The 24,328-nt window shown below is 42.0% G+C and overlaps 1 protein-coding gene and 1 pseudogene across 1 annotated transcript in view; one reads left to right on the forward strand and one right to left on the reverse strand.

The window, feature by feature from the left end:
* The first annotated feature begins 377 nt into the window (after window positions 1-377).
* CCDC38 (coiled-coil domain containing 38) overlaps window positions 378-24,328 on the forward strand; it is a 58,153-nt gene continuing 34,202 nt past the window's right edge. The window contains exons 1-4 of the mRNA XM_003929585.2: window positions 378-542; window positions 7,858-7,908; window positions 15,660-15,760; window positions 17,653-17,818. Of these exons, the coding sequence (XP_003929634.1) occupies window positions 7,872-7,908; window positions 15,660-15,760; window positions 17,653-17,818 (304 nt within the window). The 5' untranslated portion in view covers window positions 378-542; window positions 7,858-7,871. The remainder of the gene's footprint in view (window positions 543-7,857; window positions 7,909-15,659; window positions 15,761-17,652; window positions 17,819-24,328) is intronic.
* Window positions 1,590-2,233, reverse strand: LOC101048221 (ubiquitin-conjugating enzyme E2 D3 pseudogene; annotated as a pseudogene).

Genomic DNA, 24,328 nt, shown 5'->3' on the forward strand with positions numbered 1-24,328 from the left:
ACAGTTCAAAGTGGGCTGTTGACCAGTTGGTTATGTGGAAGCACGTCAAGGGGATGGGCGAGGGCGCCCGGAGTGTTCGGGAGTGAAAGGCGAGAACCTGGGGTAGAGCTCCGAAGGAGGCGCAATGGCGGAAAGCCTCAGCCCAGGGGGTTGGGCAAGAGCCTGGAGGCAGCGCTCCTGGAGAGGGCAGAGTAGGGGCAGGGACTGGAGCTTGGAGGTAGAGCACGGGGAGAGGACAGAGTCAGGGAAACCTCTGCCCAGAGGGCTGGGGAGGGAGCCCCGGACGCGGAGGGCCGCGGACGAGGGAGCCTGGGGGTAGGGAGGAGGGGATGCGGCGGGGGAGCCGCTCTTGGGTCCGCGCGGGAGGCCGGTGCCGCGCACTTATCCGTTGGGCAGCTGCGTTCCGGGATCCGCTACCAGACGGGCCCTGAGATGATCTGGAACCGGGCTGGGGGACGGTAGAGCAGAGACCGGAGGATCGATTGGCATCTCCACCCACTTTCCCCACATCGCGTTCCCGAAACGGATCCAAACTCATTGAGGTAAATCAGGTGTCAGCTCACTGTCTGCCCCTGCCCCTCCGAGTGCTCCCTCCCCGACTCAGCTGTGTCTGGTGGGGTCCACAAGCAACATGCGACCAAAATTGGAGACGGACTGAAGTTTATGGAAAGATGGTCTGTGATTCTCAGCCACGTCGCTTCCCGCCCATCAGTTGCTATGGAAACACTGCCCGTCATAGGCTTTTGTTCTGATTCCTTAATTACTTGATTTCGTTTATACATGTTTATTATAAACCCTGTTTTAAGCCTTGTGGAACATACAAAGACAGGAAAAGCACTTTCCCTGCCCAGCAAAGACTTTACAATAAAAATGATAGAAATGGACACAAATAATATACTATAAAAGCAGATCGAGCCTGCAAAACCACAAAATATAAAAGTTAATTTAGTGTCTTTAAAAAAACATAGAACAGAAAGCAAAAACTCCTTTAGATGACCACGATAAATAAGAATATAATTTAGCTTCATATTATGGTCTATGAAAGAGAGACCATTAGGAAAGACAGAGGGAAAAAAAAAAAAAAAGAAAAGAAAAGAAATAGACAACGTGAGTGAAAAAGATCCTAAGCGTGGGGGGACATCAGAAGATTATTCACAGCTTACATACTCAACCACGAACAGGTTGTATGTGTGTGTGCATAGCTTTTTTTTTTTTTTTTTTTTTTTTTTTTTTAACAGTAATTTAAAGTTTATTCCATCCGGGCGCGGTGGCTCAAGCCTGTAATCCCAGCACTTTGGGAGGCCGAGGCAGGTGGATCACGAGGTCGAGAGATCGAGACCATCCTGGTCAACATGGTGAAACCCCGTCTCTACTAAAAATACAAAAAATTAGCTGGGCATGGTGGCATATGCCTGTAATCCAAGCTACTCAGGAGGCTGAGGCAGAAGAATTGCCTGAACCCAGGAGGCGGAGGTTGCGGTGAGCCAAGATCGCGCCATTGCACTCCAGCCTGGGTAACAAGAGCGAAACTCGGTCTCAAAAATAAATAAATAAATAAATAAATAAATAAATAAATAAATAAATAAAGTTTATTCCAGCTATAATGCAGGTTATTCTGACTTTAAAGTAGCATCACATGGCATACTTCTGAGTCCATTCCCGAGATATTCTGTTGTACTTATCTCTGTCTGTTTTATAGATCCGTGCAATCTTTGGCACTAGGGGGTCATCTGGATTTGGATCACATAGCAGTGAACAAATGGATAAAAGAACTTTAGGAATTGTTAAAGCCGGCGACCACTGTGATCTTAGAATATCGAGACAAATGCTGCCATTACTGTTAATAGTTGGATGATAAATTCTTGTTGTAAATGCAACCTTAGGTGGTTTGAAGGGGTAGTCTGTAGGAAAATGAATTGTCAAAAAGAATACACCGCCTTGATATGGGCTATCATTAGGTCCCATAATTGTGGCTTGCCAATGAAACATATCATCCCCAACTGGATCTGCAGAACATTGTGCTGGAGGGTCACAGGCCAAATCACTAAGTTCCTTATTAATCCATTTCAGCGCCATAGTGTGTGCTTGTCGTCTGGCTCCTCACTCTCTCAGTGTGTGCTCAAAGGTCAGGCCAAAACTCTTGATTATCCCGGCGGCGGGGTAGGATTGTCTGGTCTCACACCAGCTCTGCCAGACACAGGCGCTTGGTATTGAGGCGACGACTCTGGCGAGAACTTCGTGGCTGGCTAGTGCATAGCTTTTAAAAAGTTTATGCACATATATATTTCTATGTCTTTAAAAAGAGAAGTAGCAATAGTGGGGAATAGAAACACATAAAGTCACTAACTCACAGAGAAATATTAAAATTTTATATTATAAAATTTCTGCTAAAGACTTTAATCGGTTACATTTCGCAATTTTAGGCATATTTGCAGAACTATGCAATTATAGGTATAACGGATGGATTAAAATTATAGAAAAATAGAAAGCGTTCAACAAAGTTTTCTTAGTCTCACTTCTGTTTTCCTACGAGCTGTTTGGGAAATTTATTTATGGTAATTTCCCAAGGCCTCAGTTTTCTCATCCCTATCATAGGGATAGTTGTTTCTACCTTGTGGGCTTGTCTGTATTTTAAATAAAATAAAATGTAAATCAGTGTCAAGCTCTAAACAAGTAATAGGTATTAGTAGTAGTAGTAGTTTTTTTGTTTGTTTGTTTGTTTTTTGTTTGTTTGTTTGTTTGTTTTTGAGACCGAGTTTCGCTATTGTTACCCAGGCTGGAGTGCAATGGCGCGATCTTGGCTCACCGCAACCTCTGCTTCCTGGATTCAGGCAATTCTCCTGCCTCAGCCTCCTGAGTAGCTGGGACTACAGGCATGCGCCACCATGCCCAGCTAATTTTTTGTATTTTTAGTAGAGATGGAGTTTCACCATGTTGACCAGGATGGTCTCGATCTCTTGACCTCGTGATCCACCCGCCTCGGCCTCCCAAAGTGCTGGGATTAAAGGCTTGAGCCACCGCGCCTGGCCAGTAGTAGTTTATTTTGATGCTGCTATTTGTCTTTCTGACCAGTTAAGGATTAGATTTCAGCCAATAGACCATGTACTTAAAGCTTGCAGGTTCTGGGTGAGTCTAAAAGAAATTATATTTCTTTTTCATAGATATTTATGTCTGTGGGTGAACTGTGCATCTGATTCACAGTCCAGACAGATACATTGAGAAGCTCTTGCAAACAGGAGGTTTGCAGCAGCAGAAGGGATGAGTGAATTTCTCTCCTTGGTTACTGTTCAGTAGTTAGAGATGGGTAAGAATGACACATTTTTGCTTGGGAATAACCAACATCCCAATAGCAGCTCTTAAAAAGTACTTTTCACATTATCTGACACGCATTTGTTGACTCTTTAACCTGTCCTTTCTTCTTAACCTCCAGTTTTTTTTTTTTGTTTGTTTGTTTTTTTTTGTTTTTTCCACTTCGCAAAAGGGGCAGTCAGAAAGGTCAACAGAAAAGTCCCTACTAAATAGCCTGACGCCAGCAGTGCCTCAAAGGTCAAGCTGAAAGTAATTTCCTCATCATTGTGCTATGCTCTGACCCAGTCAAAAGAGGCTGTGTGCGGGTGAGCAGGCCAAGGACCCAGTGGCTCCTGGCTTTTAGGTAAACAAAAAATTGCTAGCTCTGATCTCTCCACACCGTGCAAGGACACAGTTCACAGCCCCTTTTCCTAGTATTTGTCCAAGGTGGGTGGAGAGGAGGTGGAAAAAAAAGTGGGAGTGTACTGGGTCTGGGAGAACCGGTCTGAATCCTCATATGGATGCGAAGATAAACACTGCTTTTTATCTCATATTGAGATCATCTGGAAATCCGTTTTCATTGGGTTTTAGAGGGTGTTGCAAAAAACAAATAAATGACTTCGAATAATTGAGATCATCTGGAAATCTGTTTTCACTGGATTTTAGAGGGTGTTGTTGCAAAAAACAAACGACTTCAAATAATATCTGGCAGACAGTGTTATTCATTTTACTTAGAGTTGGTTTAGAACCTTAGGCCTGGGCCTTATAAAACTCCACTCTCCTTTCCTCACTTCCCCTGGAGCTTGGAATGTTAAGAATCTACACGAAGCTGATTCAGGTCCCTAACATTTGCACTGATATTGTTGGTAGACTGCTCTCCAATGACCAGGTTTCAAGAACTTTGGGAGTTTCTTAGGAAAAGTAATTGTCAGTTACGCTTCCATTTCAAATGGCGGCAGTTATTCACAAGACAGACTGGGCCAGAAAGAGGAGGATCTGGACAATATCTACTTTGAAGAAAGTATAAGTGATCACTTCTTCACAACCTACTACGAACAGGCACTTTGCATGTATTATCTGTGTTTGAAAATTCCAGCAAGCCTGTAAGGAAGGTGTTATTATTCATACTTGATAGACGATTCTATGGTACATTCAGCCTAATTCTCTAGACCCTAGAGAAAGAGTGGATAGGAGTCAGAGGCAGGAGTTAAAGCTGCCTGCCCCCAAAGCCCAGAGGTCTTTCCACAGTGCCATTCCTACTACCCTTGCAATGACACTTGTCAAGGGACCTGATTCAGAAAGCACATGTAATTGTATAGATATTAGAGGAATACAATAATTAATTAAATCAACCATCATGGTGTTTGCTTGAAAGAACAGTATACATTACACTCATGCCTCTTTGGATATATGATACATACCTCACATTTCACACGTCCCAAAATGAGCCTCTGATCTTCCCAGCTGCCCCTTCCCCCACTGCCGTCTCTGTCTCCATTTATGGCAACTCCATCCTTTCTTGCCTCAGTTCTTTATCTCATACTCCACATCCAAACGATCAGCCAATCTTGTAGGCTCTACCGTCAAAATATATCTAGAATTGGACCACGTCTCACCACTTCCACTGCTATCCCAAGGGACCCCGCTATCTCTTGCCTCCCAGTGGTTGTAGTCTCCTAGTAGATCTCCCTCTGTGACCCTTTTCCCTTTCTGCAGCCTCTTCCCAGCTCAGCATCAGAGTGATTCATTGAATGGTTCCATTTCACTGAGAAAATGACCTACAGGGCCCTAGCGATCTTGGACTTGTCTCTCTGGCCTCATCTGGCATTCTCCCCTTTGTTCACTGTGCTTAAGGACCACCAGTCTCCTTATTGTTCCTGAAACACATCGGGCACATTCCTCCCTTAGAACGCACCTCTCCATGTGCTTACACTCCCATAGCACTTACTATGCAACTGATGCCATCCAAAGGCTGGACATGGTAACTCACCTAATAATCCCACAAGGTAGGCACTCTTTGCATCATTCCTCTTGAAAGATGGGGAAATTGTAGTGTGAGGATTAAGGGACATAGAGTCTATGCTCTTAATCGTTTAGTTCATGTCACCTCTGAAAAGGATGACTGGCAGTTCCACACCACCATTTTACATTCCTGATATTTCTGAGCTGTTGATCTTTTTCATCTATTGGAAGTAGAATTTGAACATGGATTTAAGGTGGGAATTTTCAGGCATTTGCTATGCAATCCAATTACATTTTCCCTCTCTTTTGGTACAGAGCCTTTGTTTAGCCATCATGCTATTTTTATTTTGCACCACAAAGACGTCCACTGACTTTTAACATTTTTTTTTCTGATTGGAAAGGGGATTTTATAATCCCTTTCTAAGAATAACTGGTTCTGTTCCTCTCCCTCCCTTTTGTTTTTCACCAACCTTTCATTCATCAATAGGGGAATTCATACATATGGAGGTATAGAAGTATAACAACGTCTAGAGACTGCTGGTTGTATGAACTATGTAAGAGATGGAATAAGAGCAGATATCTGCTCTTAGCAATTGGCTTAGAGGAACAGAACTTTCAGTTTTTCTGTGAGTGACAAAGTGCTTGAACCCATGGATAAAAATGCTCATTGCAGAAAGACGTTAAAGATAAAGGGAACGGGAGTGGGAAGGGGAGTGAATTTAGATAGATAGACCAACCAAAGGAATGAAAATGTAACAAGAAAGAGGTGAGCAGAATCTTAAGAGTGGAGATGAGTACAGAGTGTAAAATTAAGAAAATCCATAAACCTTTCATATTATCCATTCAAATTCCAAATACTTATTAACCACAGGTTGTCACCAAATTTTTCACCGATCCTTCTTCTCCACCCACGAGAATGAATGTAACGCCTGTAAAAAAATGTACAGTCATTTGAAAAGGTATAATATCAATGTCATAAGTTTTTATTCATTTGTTTCTCTTTTATAATCTTTAACACAATTTTTAAAAAAATCTTTGTTTTTATAACCACTGGAACTAAAATTGGATGCTAATTAGCAAATATTAGCACATAATAGTTCCCACTTACTGAGCTGGTCTGTAAGCCAGGCACCCTACTTGGTTAAACCCATTGCCCACTGAATTCTCCAGGAAGCCTTAAGAGGTGTGTCACTTTATGAAACAGGAAGCAGAGGCTCAGAGATGCTGAGTAATTAAGATGTAGGCTCCATGAAGACAATGGTTTTTGTTCTTCTTTTTTCGCCTTTTTAAAAATTGCCCTGTCCTCCACATGTAGAACAGTGCCCGACACATAGCAGGTACTAAATAGATGTTTTTTGAATGATACATGAACTTGCTCACACGTAAGTAAATACCAAACCAAGGTTCAAAAATCAGGCTTGCCCGAAGTCTACGTTCTTAATCACATGCTGCTCTGCTTCCAGGATATTTCGCTCTTAAATATGGCTCTTTGAGATTCCCGAGGCACAGATTTAAATGGGAAGCCCAAAATAGGGTGTGTTTTCCATTGTTTCTGCTGTGGGCACACTTCTTAATATAAACAACTGGGTATCTCTGATCCCCAAAATGAATATATCTTTTGTTTTTCTCATTGTAAGAGTTACACCAATTCATTGAGAAATTTGAATGATACCCAAAATATAGAAATCAGAACAAGGATTAGGGTAAAGCCAGTGAAGCTCTAGCTTCAGGCACAAAATTTAAAGGGGAAAGCAAAAACTCAGTAATCAAAATAAGCAATATTCTAATTCATTAGGTAAAAAAAATGTAAATTAAAGCAAAAAAATAATGATAAACAAAAAACCAGAATTTTAAATAGACAAGTTCTGTGGGCCAGGATTTGGGTGAGCGGAGTAAGGCACTGGCTCTCACGGTCACACAAGTACAGGGTCGGATACTGTCTGTATTCGCAATTTCGACATTTTGTTCATTATAGACTTCCCTGCATTTATTTAGAATTTTAAATATACATATTGCCTTAACATTTAATTTATTGTGATAACTGAAGGGTTTTTTGTTTGTTTGTTTTTGTTTGTTTATTTTAGCAATCCTTAAGTTTTGCAGCTAAGGTTGAGTGCCTCAATCACCTAACCCTAATCCCAAACCTGGTAAAAATGTGAGATTACACCAAATCACAGATAATCACGTTTGGTGAACGGCATTTCAAACACCCCTCAGATTTTTCCACACATTTTTCAATCCACACTATCCATACTCTTTTGAATTTTTTTTAAACCTATATCATGGACAGAGGTCAATAGTGACTACAGCATCGTGTTAAGGGGCCAACTGGTCATTCATTTTATGGATATGCCATAGTTATTTGGTCCACTCCGTATTTATGAAATGACAATGGACAAACGTGAGTGCACATGCTCTTTTGGCTGCTTGTGTGATTATTTTCTTGACATAGGAAGATACTAGAATTGAAATTGCTGGGTCAAAGAGTATGTGTGTGCACTGCTTTTAAAAGCCGTAAGGACCGTTAAGGAGTTATTTATTTAATTTAGTCCTTTTATGTAATGTTCATAGAATTTTAAAAAAACGTATTTTATTTTCTTTCAACAGGGCCAGGCGACAAAATGTCCTCAAATGCACTGCCGACACTGAATTCTGGAGGTAAAAAAAGATCAATCAATATACCCTTGCTTTGTGCCTAGTAGTGCTAGGCTCCATAGCAGATTATGAGGGTCAGACAAGGAGAATGTTCCACAATAAATATAAGACATAAAGAGTTTGTAAACTACCTGCAGAGAAGATAATGTTCTACTTTTTAATTCAGAAAAAATCTTCAAATCAGAGGGTGCATTAAATGATCATATTTAGCTAGATTGCCCCAGTCTCTCATGACATAAAATAATTAACTCAATTATTTGTCATAGTCAAGAATATACATAACTAAACTTTATGAAAATCTACCCTCTTCTTTCCTTTACTACCCCTTCTCGTCTTATCCTTCTGCTTAGTTTTTATTTTTATTTATTTTATTTATTTTTTTGAGACAGAGTTTTGCTCTTGTTGCCCCGGCTGGAGTGCAATGCCATGATCTCGGCTCACTGCAACAAGCAATTCTCCTGCCTCAGTCTCCCGAGTAGCTGGGATTACAGCCATGCACTGCCACACCTGGCTAATTTTGTATTTTTAGTAGAGACAGGGTTTCACCATGTTGGCCAGGGTGGTCTCAAACTCCTGACCTCAGGTGATCCATCCACCTTGGCCTCCCAAAGTGCTGGGATTACAGGCATGAGCCACCACACCTGGCCTTCTGCTTATTTAGAGCACACAAGGAATTAGGATTTATTAGTATACAAGGAATAACAATTTCACTTACAAATTTGGCAAAGATTTCACAACTGGGTAACACTTAAGAGTTTGTTATAGGTAACAGGCATTCCGGCAATCTATAGGCATTCTCTTTAAAGGAATATTTGGCACTATTTGTATTTACAATGTAAAAGTTTGGCTGCAAGTGACAGAAAACATAAAACAACTGTGGCTTAAACATGATAGAAGTTTGTTCTCTCTCAGGTAAACAAAGTCTGGATACAAGCTTTCCATATGGAGGTTCACATTAGGGGCCCAACTCTTTCTTGCTTGCTGCTGGGCTATGTTCTTGGTCCAAGTCGGGGGCTTCTGCACCAGTGATCACATCCATATTCCTGGCAGCCAGGAGAAAAGGGGAAGGAGGAACACGCTCTGAAGTTGTAGTCACCACTTCTGCCGACATCCCCTTGGCCAAAACATAGCCACATGGTTATATCTGCCTCCAAGGGAGGCTGAGAAACGTAGTCTCTACTCTGTGTTCATTTCGGGTTCTATTCCTATGGAAGAATGTGTTGGATATTCACCTCAGTATAAGATCCTCAAGAGCAGCCACCTTTGTTTTGTTCACCAGTGTACCATTGGTGCCTAAAACAGTACCTGGCACATAGTTGGGGCTTCATAGGTATTTGTTGAATGAATGAATGAGTGGATGAATGAATTAATGAATAAATAGAAGAATTAGGACCAGACAAATAGAGTATCAGTAAGGGGCAAGGCTAAGAAAGGAGTAAGACTGTGTGAGTGTGGTAGACAGAATAATGTCCCCCAAATATGTCCACATTCCAATCCCTGGAACCTGTGAATGCATTACCTTACATGGCAAAAGGGGCTTTGCAAACGGGATTAAGTTAATTACCTTGATATGGGAAGGTTATCTGGATTAGCCGATGGGCCTAATATAATCCAAGAGTCCTTATAAGAGGAGCATCAAAGACAGAGAAGGTGATGTGACAACGGAAGCAGAGGCTAAAGTGATGCGCTTTGAAGATGGAGGAAGAGAGCACAGACCAAGGCCCGCAGGCAGCCTCTAACAGCTGGAAAAAGAAAGGAAACTGGTTCGGCCGGGCGCGGTGGCTCAAGCCTGTAATCCCAGCACTTTGGGAGGCCGAGGCGGGTGGATCACGAGGTCGAGAAATCGAGACCATCCTGGTCAACATGGTGAAACCCCATCTCTACTAAAAATACAAAAAATTAGCTGGGCATGGTGGCACGTGCCTGTAATCCCAGCTACTCAGGAGGCTGAGGCAGGAGAATTGCCTGAACCCAGAAGACGGAGGTTGCGGTGAGCCGAGATCGCGCCATTGCACTCCTTGATTTTATGCTCAAAGGACTCACGGCAGACTTCTGGCCTCCAGAAGTGTAAGCAAATACATTTGCATTTTTTTAAACCACTAGGTTTGTGGGAATTTGTGACAGAAGCAGTAGGAAACTAACACAGTGAGGCAGTGAAGAGAAAGGCTTCTCCCAAGGTTGTTAATTAGTAGTGGCAGGGATTTGCAAGGCAGCTTAGAGAAGAATATAATATTTACAAAAGGGAGAGAGTTTTAAATAACCGGGATGGAGCTACTAGAATTTGATTTGTAGAACTAAGCAGACCCCTTATTGCTAAAATGGAGTGTTGGAGAGAGGTTGAGCCTAGTGTCCAGTTTGCTCAAGAGTTAGTGGAATGAGACTCTTTGGTGGAATTTGAGGTACATTGTGGGTATGGGGTGCTGTAAGGGGTTGACTGCAGACCCCAAAATATATTTCCACCAAGAGCCTGAAAATGTGACCTTGTTTGGAAAGGGAGATCTAAGTAATTAAGCTAAAGATCTCAAGATGAGATCTTGGATTTAGGACAAGTGTTAATCCAATGACTCGTGTCCTTGTAAGAGAACAGAAAGGAAGATTTGAGATACAGACACACAGTGGGGAAGGGCATGTGAAGAATGGAGGAAGAGATTGGAGTGACAGTTCTGCAACCCAGGGAATGCCAGGAATTTCACTACCGAAAGCTAGGTGAAAGTCACAGAATACATTCTCCCTCAGAGCCTCCAGAAGGAACCAACGCTGTCAACACCTTGATTTTGAACTTCTGACTGCATTTCTGCTGTTTTAAGCCACCCTGTTTGTGGTCATCTCCTACAGCAGCCCCAGTCCTATGTGACTAGGAAAGAAATACAGGGAGAAGCATTGCCTAGGGGCTAGTTCATGCAGTGAGTTTATAACAGGAAATTTGGTGTAGTAGTTTGAATGGTGGCCCTCCACAAATGGTTGGCCTTCCTATTCTAACCTCTGGAACCTGGGAATGTGGTCATATTTGGGAAAGGATCTTTGCAAATATAATTAAGATACAGATCTCAAGATGATACCATCCTGAATTTAGGGTGGGCCCTAAATTCAATGATAAATGTCCTTATAAAAGAAAGAAAAGGAGAAGGCCATGTAGTGTTGGAGGCAGAGGTAGGAGTTATTCAGCCAATGAATGTTTAGAGCCATCAGAAGCTACAAGTGTTGAAGGATTCTCCTCTAGATGGTTCACCAAGAGAAAGTGGCTCTGCCAACACCTTGATTTCAGATATCTGACCTCCAGAATGGAGAGAATACATTTCTGTTGTTTTAAGCTATGAATTTTGTGTTATCTTATTATGGCAGCGAGAGGAAACTACTATACTTGGTGTTCAGAAATTTAGTTTTCTTCTATTTCTCTATAACTGAAATAAACTCAGCTTTGAACTTGGAGGGACAAAAATACCATCTTGTCAATTCCAGGACACTTAAACTTGGTCAGCAGAGATTTTAACTCAGGCATTCAAGATTTTAAGACACTTGGGATAGGGCAGAATCTAAGTTTGTAGGGTTTATTTGGGGAGAAAAGAAGGCTGGGTGGGGAAGAGGTGTCCAGCCCACCAATAACTCACCCTCTGGAGGACAACAGTGGCTCCATATTGGAATGTCTGGGGTCCAGCCCTGACCTGCGAGTGATGGTATATAAGCAATGGGTCCATGGACTCTGGAAACACCACTGTATTAAGCAGAGCTCTGCAGAAAAACATAACCAATAGGAAGGAGATTTACTATGAGTAATTGGCTCATATAATTATGGAGGCTGAGAAGTCCCGTGATTTGCCACCTACAAGCTGGAGACCCAGGAAAGCTGGTGTTGTAATTCAGTCTGAGTCAGAAAGCTTGAGAAGCAGGGGAACTGATGGTGTGAGTTCCAGTCTGAGCATAGGAGAAGATGAGATGAGGTGTCCCAGTTCAAGCAGTGAGGCAGAAAAGAAGGGGTGACTTTCTATTCCCTCCGCCTTTTCTACTCAGACCCTCAAGAGATTGAATGAGACCCACCCATATGGATGAGAGCAGTCTACTTCACTGCACCTACCAATTCAAATGCTAATCTCACCTGGAAATACTCTTACAGACACACCCAGAAATCATATTTAATCTGGGCACCCACGGCTCAGTGAAGTGGACACATACAATTAACCATCACAGGTACCTGGCCCCAGGTCCTTTTGGGTCCTCGATCTCTGCTGCTCCCTCCTACTCTTCAGCCTGTTGGCTTTGCTTGTCCACACTTCTGCTGTCTCAGAGTCCAGATGCCTGGACCCACCTTTAACTGTGTTTACTTCATGTTTTCAAGGCCTAAAATTTTATGTGCTGCCTTGACACAGTTCAGCCTCACAGAGCCCCAAAGGTCTAACCATAAATCCTCCTGCTCTTGTCAAATATGACCTCCACCTAGCAGGAAAATCTCCCTACCTGACTAGTTCCCCTATCAAATGGACCAGCTGCATTCCACCTGATCTTCATCCTAACGGGTTTCACTGCACTGCCAGCCATAAAATTATTCAAACAAGTCAATCACATCCTCCTGTGGGGACCAGGGAACACCTCACCCTTTTGTCACTACAAAGCTTGCCTCCCACGACTGGTGATTCACTCTGCTCCTGAATGCAGTTCCCCTGTGGCACTGCATTGCAGGCAGCATTCTCCTCCCCCAGGCTATGAGTATATGTGACTCATAACCTGCTCTCAGTCCCATCTGTCCAGTATCGGGTATCATGTGTTCAAGCCATCTCATACTATTTAGGATGGGGGAACCCTCCATCACCATCAGGGTGAATAGGAGATGATCAGAGTACTCTGTGTTCAATCTAAGACTTCCACTCTGCAATTTTCTTTCTCTCTAACCCATGACTTACAAAAAAATGTATCTGGAGTTTCTATAACCCCAACCATTCCTACTTTCTACACTGAATCCTTGGGCAAATGACTGCTTCTCAGGTAGACGTTAAGCTCCATTCCACTAATTCCTTAAACTTTAGTCCACTAACTCTTAGCCCTGGATGTACATTGCAGCCACGTGGGGACTCTTAAAATATTCCAATGCTGATGTTGACTTGACCAATGAAGTCAGAATCTCTGGAGGTGGATGGAGACAAAGTGATTCTAGTAATTTTGGGGTGAGAAGCACTGAGTTTCTTCACAGGCCCTCTGCTTGCTGGGAGGATGTGAAGTATTTTTGTGAAGTTGAAGTTGACAAGGGATGTAGGGTATGGGTTGGGGAATCTGCTGCTTTTCTCTGATTTAAGGTGTCAACTCCAGGCTCCCAGTACTCTTGGTCATATGGTTTGGCTCTGTGTCCCCACCCAAATCTCATCTCAAGTTGTAATCTCCACATGTCAAAGGAGGGACCTGTAATCCCCACATATTGAGAGAGGCAGGTGATTGGATCATGGGGCATTTTCCCCAATGCTCTTGTGATAGTGAGTGAGTTCTCACAAGATCTCATGGTGTTATAAGTGTTTGGAAGTTCCTCCTCCACACTTCTCTCTCTTGCCACCTTGTGAAGAAGGTGCTTGCTTCCTCTTAGCCTTCTGCCATGAGTTTCCTGAGGCCTCCCTAGCCATGCAGAACTGTGAGTCTATTAAACCTCTTCCTTTATAAGCTATCCAGTCTCAGGGAAGTTCTTTATAGCAGTGTGAAAATGGATAACTATACTCGACCTTGACTATTGGTTTTGAAAGCTAAGATTTCCATCCTGCCACCTCCCAAGAATTAGAAAGTCAGAAATAAATATAGAGAAAGAAAGATTTTTTTGTCATTTCAAATGTTATAATTAAAAACAGGAAGTCCATGAAGAAATTAAACTGACTTTTCTTTCACTTTTTTAATGGCCAGCCTTCATTTATTAAGTGTACAAATCCATAGTTTTTAGTGTATGCACATATATATGGAGCTATCACTACAGCCAATTTTAGAACATTTTCACTAACTCAAAAAGAAACTTGCATCCCTCAGCCATCAATCCCTAGGCCCCATCCACCTTCCAGCCCCAAACAACCACTCATCTGCTTTTTATCTCCATGAACATGCCTATTCTGGACATTTTATATAAATGGAATCATATAATGTCTGGTCCTTTGTTACTGGCTTCTTTTACTTAAAGTGTTTCCAAGGTTCATCCATGTTTTATCATACATTGCACCTCATTCCTTTCTCTGGGAAAATAAGAGTTTCTTGTATGGATATACTCCTTTTTTTTTCTCATACATCAGTTGATGGACATTGTATTAGTCTGTTCTCATGCTGCTAATAAAGACATACCCAGGCTGGGTAATTTATAAAGGAAAGAGATTTAATAGATTCACAGTTCCACATGGCTGGGGAGGCCTCACAATCATGGTGGTAGGTGACAGAGGAGAAAAGTCATGTCTTACATGATGGCAGTCAACAGAGTGTATGCAGGGGAACTCCCCTTTATAAAACCATCAGATCTCATGAGACTTACTCACTATCACAAGAACAGCATGAGAAGGAACCCTCTACCATGATTCAATCACTTCCCACTGGGTCCCTCCCATGACACGTGGGAATTATGGGAACTACAATTCAAGATGAGATTTGGGTGGGGACACAGCCACATCATATCAGATATCTAGGTTGTCTCTGTTTTTTTGGCTATGATAAATAATACTGCTCTAAATATTCATGTACAATTTTTTGTGTGTACCTAAGCTTTCATTTCTCTTGCATATATCCTAGCAGCAGAATTTCTAGGCCATGTGGCAATTCTATATTCAACTTTTTAAGAAACTGCCAGATTGTTTTCCAAAGTGACTGCCCCACTTACATTCCTTCCAGGAGTGTATTTGGGTCATATTTCTCCACATGCTCTCCAGCACTTTTTATTATCTTTGACTTTCTTTTTTAAGACTCCCTAATCTGGACAGAGACTCTCCCTAAGGGTAGTGGCTGTATCTGTTGCTGTTGAAATGGTGGTGTAAGGGTAATGGTGGTATATGTATAGTAGTGAGAAGAAACATATTAATGTCTCAAAATTTTATCCTACTATTTTGTTAAAGATCTCCTTATTTTATCAGCTCATTCCTCTTGAAGCAATAAGAGCTATGTCAGTACTGTGGGAAACAGGCAGAGGAGCTGTGGCTCCTACCCAGGAGATGGGGAGGCAAGGCTGTCTGCATCCTACTGTTAAAGCAAGCTAAATATGGCCTGAGAAGGACTCCATACTTCTATATTTGAGTCCCTGTGAATGAACTGCAACCTAACTTAATAGGTAGACAAAACAGAAACCCTAACTTAGAAGTACGCCCTGTAACCATAGCCGAGTCTTGGCCTAATCCCAGCAGCCATACTTCAACCACTCATACACTGCTGAGTGTTCAAACTGTGCTCAAACTGTATTCGAATAAGGCAAAAGCCAAGTTGTAACCAATCCAGCTGTTTCTGTACATCACCTACAATTTCTGTACCTCATTGCCCCCCTCCCTTTTTTTTTTTTTTATAAATTTGTTCTAACCATGAGGTATCCCTGGAGTCTCTGACTCTGATGTGATTCTGGGGGCTGCTCGATTCACAAATCGTTCATGACTCAATTAAACTCCTTTAAATTTAATTCAGCTAAAATTTTTCTTTTAACACTACCTTCTCAGAGACTCCTGCATCCCATTTGCTCCACCCTGGCTGGCAGGAGACAGACTGTTCTGGTCAGCAGACGCAGGATGACAGAATTCATTCATTGTTTCTTTCTTTGTTAACAGATAAAGTAAACGATGGCTCAAACAAAGAGGACAGGCCTTATAAGATCTTTTTCAAAGATCTCTTTCTTTTCAAAGAAAATGAAATGGCAGAAAAGAAAAGGGTAAGGTTTCATTCAAATCACAACGCTGATTAATGTTAGAATCATATCCACTTATCCGTAGCTCTTATGAACTTTGCCGGGTTAAGACATGGAGTCAGCTACTGACACAGGTGGCGTGTGCCCCACACCACGATGGGGAGACAGTGTAAACACATACGACGGAAAACCATCCAGCTGACGGTAGACACTGTGAAGATCGCCACCTAACGGAGGAAGAGAGATACACCACTGCAGTCCTGGAGGGCAAGGATGTTACACGGTCCTTCATTGATTCCAACAGCCACAATTTCACATTTCTGAAATTGGTATCCAGCTTACATAGAAGAGACGTCATACATCATTGGATGTACATAAAATAGTAGTGTATCTTACAATAAATGACATCTCAGAGTGGAGGAAATACAGTAACAGAGGCATGCCAAGGAAATCTAGAGGAAGGGGTCTTCATCTTTGCTGGTGAGAAGATGGAAAAAAGTATGTTAGTGGTGAGGAGATAAAAGAGATGAGTCTTCAAGGATCAGATATGGATAAGACGATGTATATGTGTGCGCTGGGGAAGGGAGAAGGGATGAAAGTGGAGGAGGGGGCGTTGTTTTCAAACTCTGTGGTGTGAAGCTAGATCAGCGGTGAGGCTCTTGTTCCCACCATGCCTTGCAGAGTTAATCTCACTACTTGTGTGGCCGGCATACCTACATCACCTGGTTCACATTTCAGTCGATTTACTTTCATTCTTCCCAGAGGTAAAAGTTGATTACAGAACTTTGTCTACCCTAATTAAGAGAAGGAAATTATCTAAAAATGCTCAACAACAGGTTCATCGGTGTGTGATGGTTCTTCAGCACGTGTTGTATGGTTTTGTGGAATGTACTTAAATTGAGAGAAGATGAATGAAATCACAGGCCTAATTTTTAAATATCTACTGGGGTGATTGATCCCTTTCCTCTTAAGTTTTTAATTGCACAGAACCAACCCTTGGAATTTCCAATTTTTGTTGTTGTTGTTTGTTTGGTTAGATGGAGTCTTGCTCTGTCACCCAAGCTAGAGTGCAGCAGTGCAATCTTGGCTCACTGCAACCTCTGCCTTCAGGGTTCAAGCAATTCTTGTGCCTCAGTCTCCTGAGTAGCTGGGACTACAGGAGTGCACCACCAAACCTGGCTAATTTTTGGTTTTTTGTTTTTTTTTGAGACGGAGTTTCGCTCTTGTTACCCAGGCTGGAGTGCAATGGTGCGATCTCGGCTCACCGCAACCTCCGCCTCCTGGGTTCAGGCAATTCTCCTGCCTCAGCCTCCTGAGTAGCTGGGATTACAGGCACGCGCCACCACGCCCAGCTAATTTTTTGTATTTTTAGGAGAGGCAGGGTTTCACCGCGTTGACCAGGATGGTCTTGATCTCTTGACCTCGTGATCCACCCACCTCGGCCTCCCAAAGTGCTGGGATTACAGGCGTGAGCCACCGCGCCCGGCCAATTTTTGTATTTTTAGTAGAGACGGGGTTTTACTGTGTTGGCCAGGCTGGTCTCGAACCTTTGACCTCAGGTGATCCATCCACCTTGGACTTCCAAAGTGCTGGGATCACAGGCGTGAGCCACAGCACCCAGCCCAGAATTTCCAAATTTTAACTGCATCTTGAGCAAGACGAAATTGTGAAAATGAAGCTGGGAGGATATTTTCCAGTCTTGTATTTGTGATGCACATATTTAATAAAAGTTAAATGGTCTCACTTCGTATAAGAAGGAAATTAAAACAACACACATTTCTTCAAAGAGAAGAACATGGGGTTGCGTATTTCATGCTAAGACTTTGTTGCAAATGTTATTTTATGTATGATCACTAATTTTAAGATAACATATTTTTGTATATTAAAAATTCTTTTCAACTTTTCCACTTGGGCAGGAAAAACTTATGAACCAGAGCAGGAAAGTCTACCAGAAAACGACCGTTTCATCCAGAATGAAGAGCCGTTCATTCCTGAACAAAGTAGCTTTCTACCCTAAAAGGAGTGGCGGGACATTTGACAAGTTTGGGTCAGATACCATTCTGATTCCTAGATTAATAGAAGGTGAGTCTAAGCTACTCTTTAAGAACATCATTTTGACTATTTACTGTTAATGCCAAGTTTGGGAGCCTTGTTGGAGGGTGATTAAAACAGATAGTACGCTCTCTTATAACGGTAAGGGGGGTTTAGTAAATGCGGATTGAGAGTTAGGAGAAACTCTATGTTAAGTAAGAAAACATTCTTTTCCAAGATGACTGTTAACTCATTTTCATGGCTCCCAGGAGGACAGTTACTGCAGAAAGAATGTAGTATTAAAGTTTGCAAAAGTGGATAAAATATAGAGGTAATAGCTCTGGCCATTCATACTCAGTTCTAGATGTCAGGCTTATAAATTTTCCAGATAGAGAAGCTTTGATATCCAAGGCATAGAACTCATGCATCCAGAATCAGGAAGCTAATAAAATTAAATACGCTTACCTGATGTTGCAAAAACCTAATCTGGTTTTAGTGACCTTTGAAGGCAACACGTTACAATACTATAAGATGATAATTACTACTCAGTGAAAGAAGACAACCTGATTATCAAAAATTTATGTGTGTATCCTACTTGTCAAACCAAGTAGTGCCTGTAAATGAGATAGAAAGTAGTTCGAAGTTAATGAAAATAAAGTGATTAATGCTAGGATGGTGGAGTCATGAATTCTTCCCCTAAATGAATCTTTTCCAATTTTTTAAATTAAAAAGTTTAAAGGAAGGAAGGAAGGAAGGGAGGGAGGGAGGGACGGAGGGAGGGAGGGAGGGAGAGAGAAGGAGGGAGGGAGAGAGAAGGAGGGAAGAGGAGGGTGGAGGGGAGAAGGGGGAGGGGGACAGGGGAGGAAGGTGGTGGGGAGAAGGAAGAAGGGGGAGGGAGGGGTGGGAGAGGGGGAGGGAGGGAAGGGGGAAGGGAGGGAGGGAGGGAAGGACATACGTCATGCTGTGATAACTTAAAAAATTTTTTTTCTGGCTCCCAAAGCCCATGCACTTTCTCAAACTGTCAGAAAAATTTTTCAGAAAACAAGCAAACCACTTAGGGAGGGGCTTTGGATTCCATAATTAATGTAGGACAAGGAAGCCATGTTAACTTATTCAGAAGATCTTCCAGGTGCATATGTAATTGGATGTAGAAGCAGGAAACGATAGGCAGCAAGGTGATGCCAGTGACTGTACCACAAGTCCTAGGGCCTACCTACGTTCAGTCGTGTGCCTCATAGTTCACCTCTATAGAATGGTAAATTTTAGGTCATCGAGAGCATTTACAGTTACATGTGATATGTTTTAGGAAGCATTCTATACCAAGTGGAGTGGCTGGTTTAAAACATCCAGGACACTCCAGCAATTCTTAAATAACTGGAGAGTATGGCTTTGCAGATGACCCCATTCGACACCATTGCTGTTTAATGGAGAGGTTACTGGTCTCTTAAGAGTAGATATCAGGCCGGGCACGGTGGCTCAAGCCTGTAATCCCAGCACTTTGGGAGGCCGAGGCGGGTGGATCACAAGGTCGAGAGATCGAGACCATCCTGGTCAACATGGTGAAACCCCGTCTCTACTAAAAATACAAAAAATTAGCTGGGCATGGTAGCGTGTGCCTGTAATCCCAGCTACTCAGGAGGCTGAGGCAGGAGAATTGCCTGAACCCAGGAGGCGGAGGTTGCGGTGAGCCGAGATCGTGCCATTGCACTCCAGCCTGGGTAACAAGAGCGAAACTCCATCTCAAAAAAAAAAAAAAAAAAGAGTAGATATCTTGGGTACTAAGACAATAAGTAGAATTTTGGGTACTAAGGGAAAAAAAGTGGCATGGGATCAACTCTTCAAAAGGAAACAGTGAAATTATTTGGCCTTAGCTAAGGCAATTTGTGCTCTGTCAGCAATGGAAACAAGGTTGTCAGTTTCTGCTGACTGCACAGATAAGCAATTCGGCCATTTTAACTTAAAATATAGAAGTTACCCACAGACTGTATTTCCAGTCAGGAGCTGATTTGAGTGAAACCCTTACTCCTCAACCTTGCATCCCCTGCCTGAATCCCGACTGAAAACAAACCTACATGAAAGCAAAGTAAGCGAGCAACCACACTCTGGGAGGTTAAGTTACTTTATTTTTGTGTATGCAGTAGCGGCAAATTGCTAGGTCCCCATCAAAGAAATCACATGCACAGCTAAGTGTCAGAGACAGATCAGTTAGCCTGCATAATAGAAGTGTCATTTCCATCTTTGCACAGCTAGCAGCCTGACTCTGGTTTTGCTCTCAAAGCACAACACCTGGGATGGTTGCAGGACTCTCCGTTGCAGTATTCCATGGCCTCAGATTGCTCAAACGGGCCTTTACATCCCCAGTGAGTGGTGGAGGCGCTCTCAGGTCTAGGAAGGCTAGTGCTTTGGGCAGGACTTTACTATTCACGGCCTCTCGGTTCAAAGATCTGCCTGATAGCTAGAGTAGCCAAAATGGGAAACTCACTGTAACGAGTCTACTTAAAGAATAAAATTCCATTAACTCAGCCAGATAGTACCATGTCAAAGTAGGGTGGAATGGTGACCATGGCTCTAGTATTTAGTAAGTTGACAGCACAGGATTTTTTTGGAGATTGAAGTTTATTTTCAATTCAGCCAACCCATTGGACGTGATCAAATGAAAGCTATATAGTACTTTAATTCTTTTCTTCTATTAAAAATGAAGAACCTGCATCTAATTGAAACTGCATCTAATCAAGTAAATGTGAGGATCGAAGACCACGTTAGATAAAACCATGACGGTACAATATATCAGATCTATGATATGGGAAATTTTACAGAGAAATTGACCTCGTTTCTTGAACAAATGAATGGCATGGGGAAAAATAGTGTGTGTAGGGTGTGGGAAGAGGGGGAGGCTGCTACAAATTAAAAACAGACTTTAGTGGTGGCTCACACCTGTAATCCCAGCACTTTGGGAGGCAGAGGTGGGCAGATCATGAGGTCAGGAGATCGAGACTATCATGGCTAACACGGTGAAACTCCATCTCTACTAAAAATACAAAAAAAATTAGCTAGGCATGGTGGCACGTGCCTGTAGTCCCAGCTACTTGGAAGGCTGAGGCAGGAGAATCGCTTTAACCTGGGAGGTGGAGATTGTGGTGAGCCAAGATAGTGAGACTCCGTCTCAAAAAAAAAAAAAAAAAAAAAAAAAAGAGAGAGAGAGACTTAGTATCCTTACCAGAAAATGTTTAGATTTTAATTTTTAAAATTCCAACAAGGTATTTTTAAGACAACCGGGAAGACTTGAACGTAGACTGGGTATAAAACAACACTAAGGAATAGTTCATTTTGTTAGGGGTGATGGTGGTATTATCCTTATGATTTAAAACTTTTTATCTGCTAGAGTTACATATTAAAGTACTTATGGATGAAATGATACAAAGGCTTGGATTTGCTTTGAAATATTCCAGGGAGGGAGACATTAAGGAGGGTGGCAATAAATGAGACAAGATTGGTAAAATGCTGATAATGTTGAAGTAGGTGACAGATATACAGGGGAACATTGTATGGTTCTCTACTTTTAAGAATGTCAGTGATTCCTGTAATTTAAAGTAGTTTTGTTTTGCTCTGTCACCCAAGCTGGAGTGCGGTGATGCAATCTTGGCTCACTGTAACCTCTATCTCCCAGGTTTAAGCAATTCTCATGTCTCAGCCTTTGAGTAGCTGGGACTACAGGTGCATGCCAACACATCTGGCTAATATTTTTGTATTTGTAGTAGAGACGGGGTTTTGCCATGTTAGCCAGGGTAGTCTCAAACTCCTGGCCTCAAGTGATCTACCCGCCTTGGTCTCTGAAAGTGCTGGGATTACAGGCATGGCTTGCCACACCCGGCCTAAATTTTTAAAATCTATTCAAAAGACAGCTGTGTGATAAGTGCTGATTGATTTCATATGCATTTTATTTAATGCCCAACAAAACATTGTTAAATATTTTTGCCTCCTTTTTGTGTCTGCTGAAAGTGACTCACGGAGTCTGTCACTAATTTGAAGTCTCCCAGTGGGTGTAGCATTCAACCCAAAACCTGTCTGACTCCAAAACTTGTTTGCTACCTCCCAATTAACATTTATTAATGATTCTAATAATCATTGTTGCCATAATTAACTTTGAGAAATTAAATGATTACTCATCCCACTTGTATTGTTTAAATCATAGCCGCTAACACTGATTAAGAAATTACTATGTGTTTTTGTAATATATTGTATCATTTCCCTCTCACAACACCACTCATAGTAGAGTAGTGAATCTGCCCAGGCTTACTTTGCTTTGGTAATAAACCACTCCTAAATTTCAGCTGTTTCCAGTAACAGAGGTTTAATTATCTTTCACTTAACAGTGTGGGTGCCTTTCACTGGGTCTTCTGCGGAAAGAACAGTTCCTGCCTAGGGTGTTGCTAGAGTTACAGCAAAGGAAGAAAGGAGAAAAACAGGTGGTGGTTCTTGAAGCTTCTTCCTGGAGGCAGTGTAAATCCCATCCAATCCCATTCCCTGGGGTGAATCTTTCAATAGGCAAGCCTGACGCCGACTTAGTGGGGAAAGAGAATCCTCTCACAGAGAGGGGCCGCATGTATTTGGGAACAATAACATAGTTGGCCATAGGCAGTATCCTCATTTCAGAAATGAGGAAACTGAGGCATAGAGCAAGGGTAATTTACTCATGTTCCCACAGCTAGTAAGAGGTGAAGGTCAAATATGACCCGGGCAGACGTGGGCCTCCCAGGCAGCACAGGTTCACTGGTTACTTGGAAACACTGTTTTCTATTTCTACTTGCATTTTTTTTTTCGCTTTTATTATTAATTTTTGAGAGAGTGTCCCACTTTGTCACCCAGGCTGGAGTGCAGTGGCGTGATCATGACTCACTGCAGCCTTGATTTTCTGACTCGAGCAATCCCACCTCAGCACCCCCTCCTAAGTAGCTGGGACTACAGGCACCTGCAGCCTCACCTGGCTAAGTTTTGTATATTTTTGTAGAGACAGGGTTTTGCCATGCTGTCAAGGCTGGTCTCAAACTCCTGGGCTAAAGTGATCCACCTACCTCAGCCTCCCAAAGTGCTGGGATTATAGGCATGAGCCACTGGGCCTGGCTCTGCTTTTATTACTATTTTTAATTGACTCATAATAATCATACGTATTGATGGGGAATGGTGTGATGTTTCAGTACATGTATAGACTGCGTCATAATCAAATTGGAGTAATTATCATATTCATCACCTTAAACATTTATCATTTATTTGTGTTGGGAACATTCAAAATTCATTCTTCTAGCTATTTGAAAATATGTAACAAAATTATTAACTATAGTCATTTTACAGCGCTATCTCACACTAGAACTTACTCCTGCTGTCTAGCTGTATTTGTGTATCTGTTAACCAACGTCTTCTTATCCCACCCCCATCCTTCCCTGCTTCTAGTGACTACTATTCTACCCTCTTCTTCTATGAGGCCAATTTTTTAGTTTCCATGTAGGAGAGGATATTTAAATTCTTAAACTTTAGATTCAGGGGGTACATGTGTAGGTTTGTTACAAGGGTATGTTGCATGATGCTGAGCATTGGGCTTCTATTGATTGCATCACCAAAATAGTGAACATGGTACCCAATGGAAAGTTTTTCAAGCCTTGCTCCCCTCCCTTCCTCCCTGCTTCAGGAGGCCTCAGTGTCTATTATTCCTGTCTTTGTATCCATGTGTACTCAATGTTTAGCTTCCACTTATAAGTGAGAACATAAGTATTTGCTTTTCTGTTTCTGTGTTAATTCACTTTGGAGAATGACTTCCAGCTCTATCCATGTTGCTGCAAAAGACATGCTTTCATTCTTTGTTCATGGCTGCATAATATTCCATGGTGTACAGGTACCACATTTTCTTTATCCAGTCTACTGTTGATGGGCATCTAGGTTGAGTCCCTGTGTGTGCTAAGGTTAACAGTGTCGTGATGAACATACACGTGCAGGTGTCTTTTGGTAGAACAATTTATTTTCTTTTGGGTAGGTACCCAGTAATAGGATTGCTGAGTTGGATAATAGTCCTATTTTTAGTTCTTTGAAAAACCTCCAAACTGCTTTCCACAGGGGCTAAACCAATGGTGCATTCCCATCAACAGTGTATAAGCATTCCATTTTCTCTGAAACCTTGTCATCTGTTATTATTTTACTTTTTAATCATAGCCATTCTTACGAGTGTGAGATGGCATCTCATTGTGATTTGGGTTTGCATTTCTCTGATGATTGGCAGTGTTAGGTGTTCTTTCCAATTTGTTGGTCACTTGTATGTCTTTTTTTTTTTTTTTTTTTTTTTGCCTACTTATTAGTGTGTCTGGTTTGCTGTTCTTGTTGGTGATTTGTTTAAGTTCCTTATAGATTCTAGATGTTAGACCTTTGTTGAATGCATAGCTTGCAAATATTTTCTCCTATGCTATAGGTTGTTTGTTTAGTCTGTTGATAGTTTTTTTTTTTTTCTGTGCAGAAACTCTTTACTTAAATGAGGTCTGAATTGCCAATTTGTATTTTTGTTGCATTTGGTTTTGA

Source organism: Saimiri boliviensis, chromosome 7, assembly GCF_048565385.1.
Source record: "Saimiri boliviensis isolate mSaiBol1 chromosome 7, mSaiBol1.pri, whole genome shotgun sequence".
In the NCBI taxonomy this organism is placed as follows: Eukaryota; Metazoa; Chordata; class Mammalia; order Primates; family Cebidae; genus Saimiri; species Saimiri boliviensis.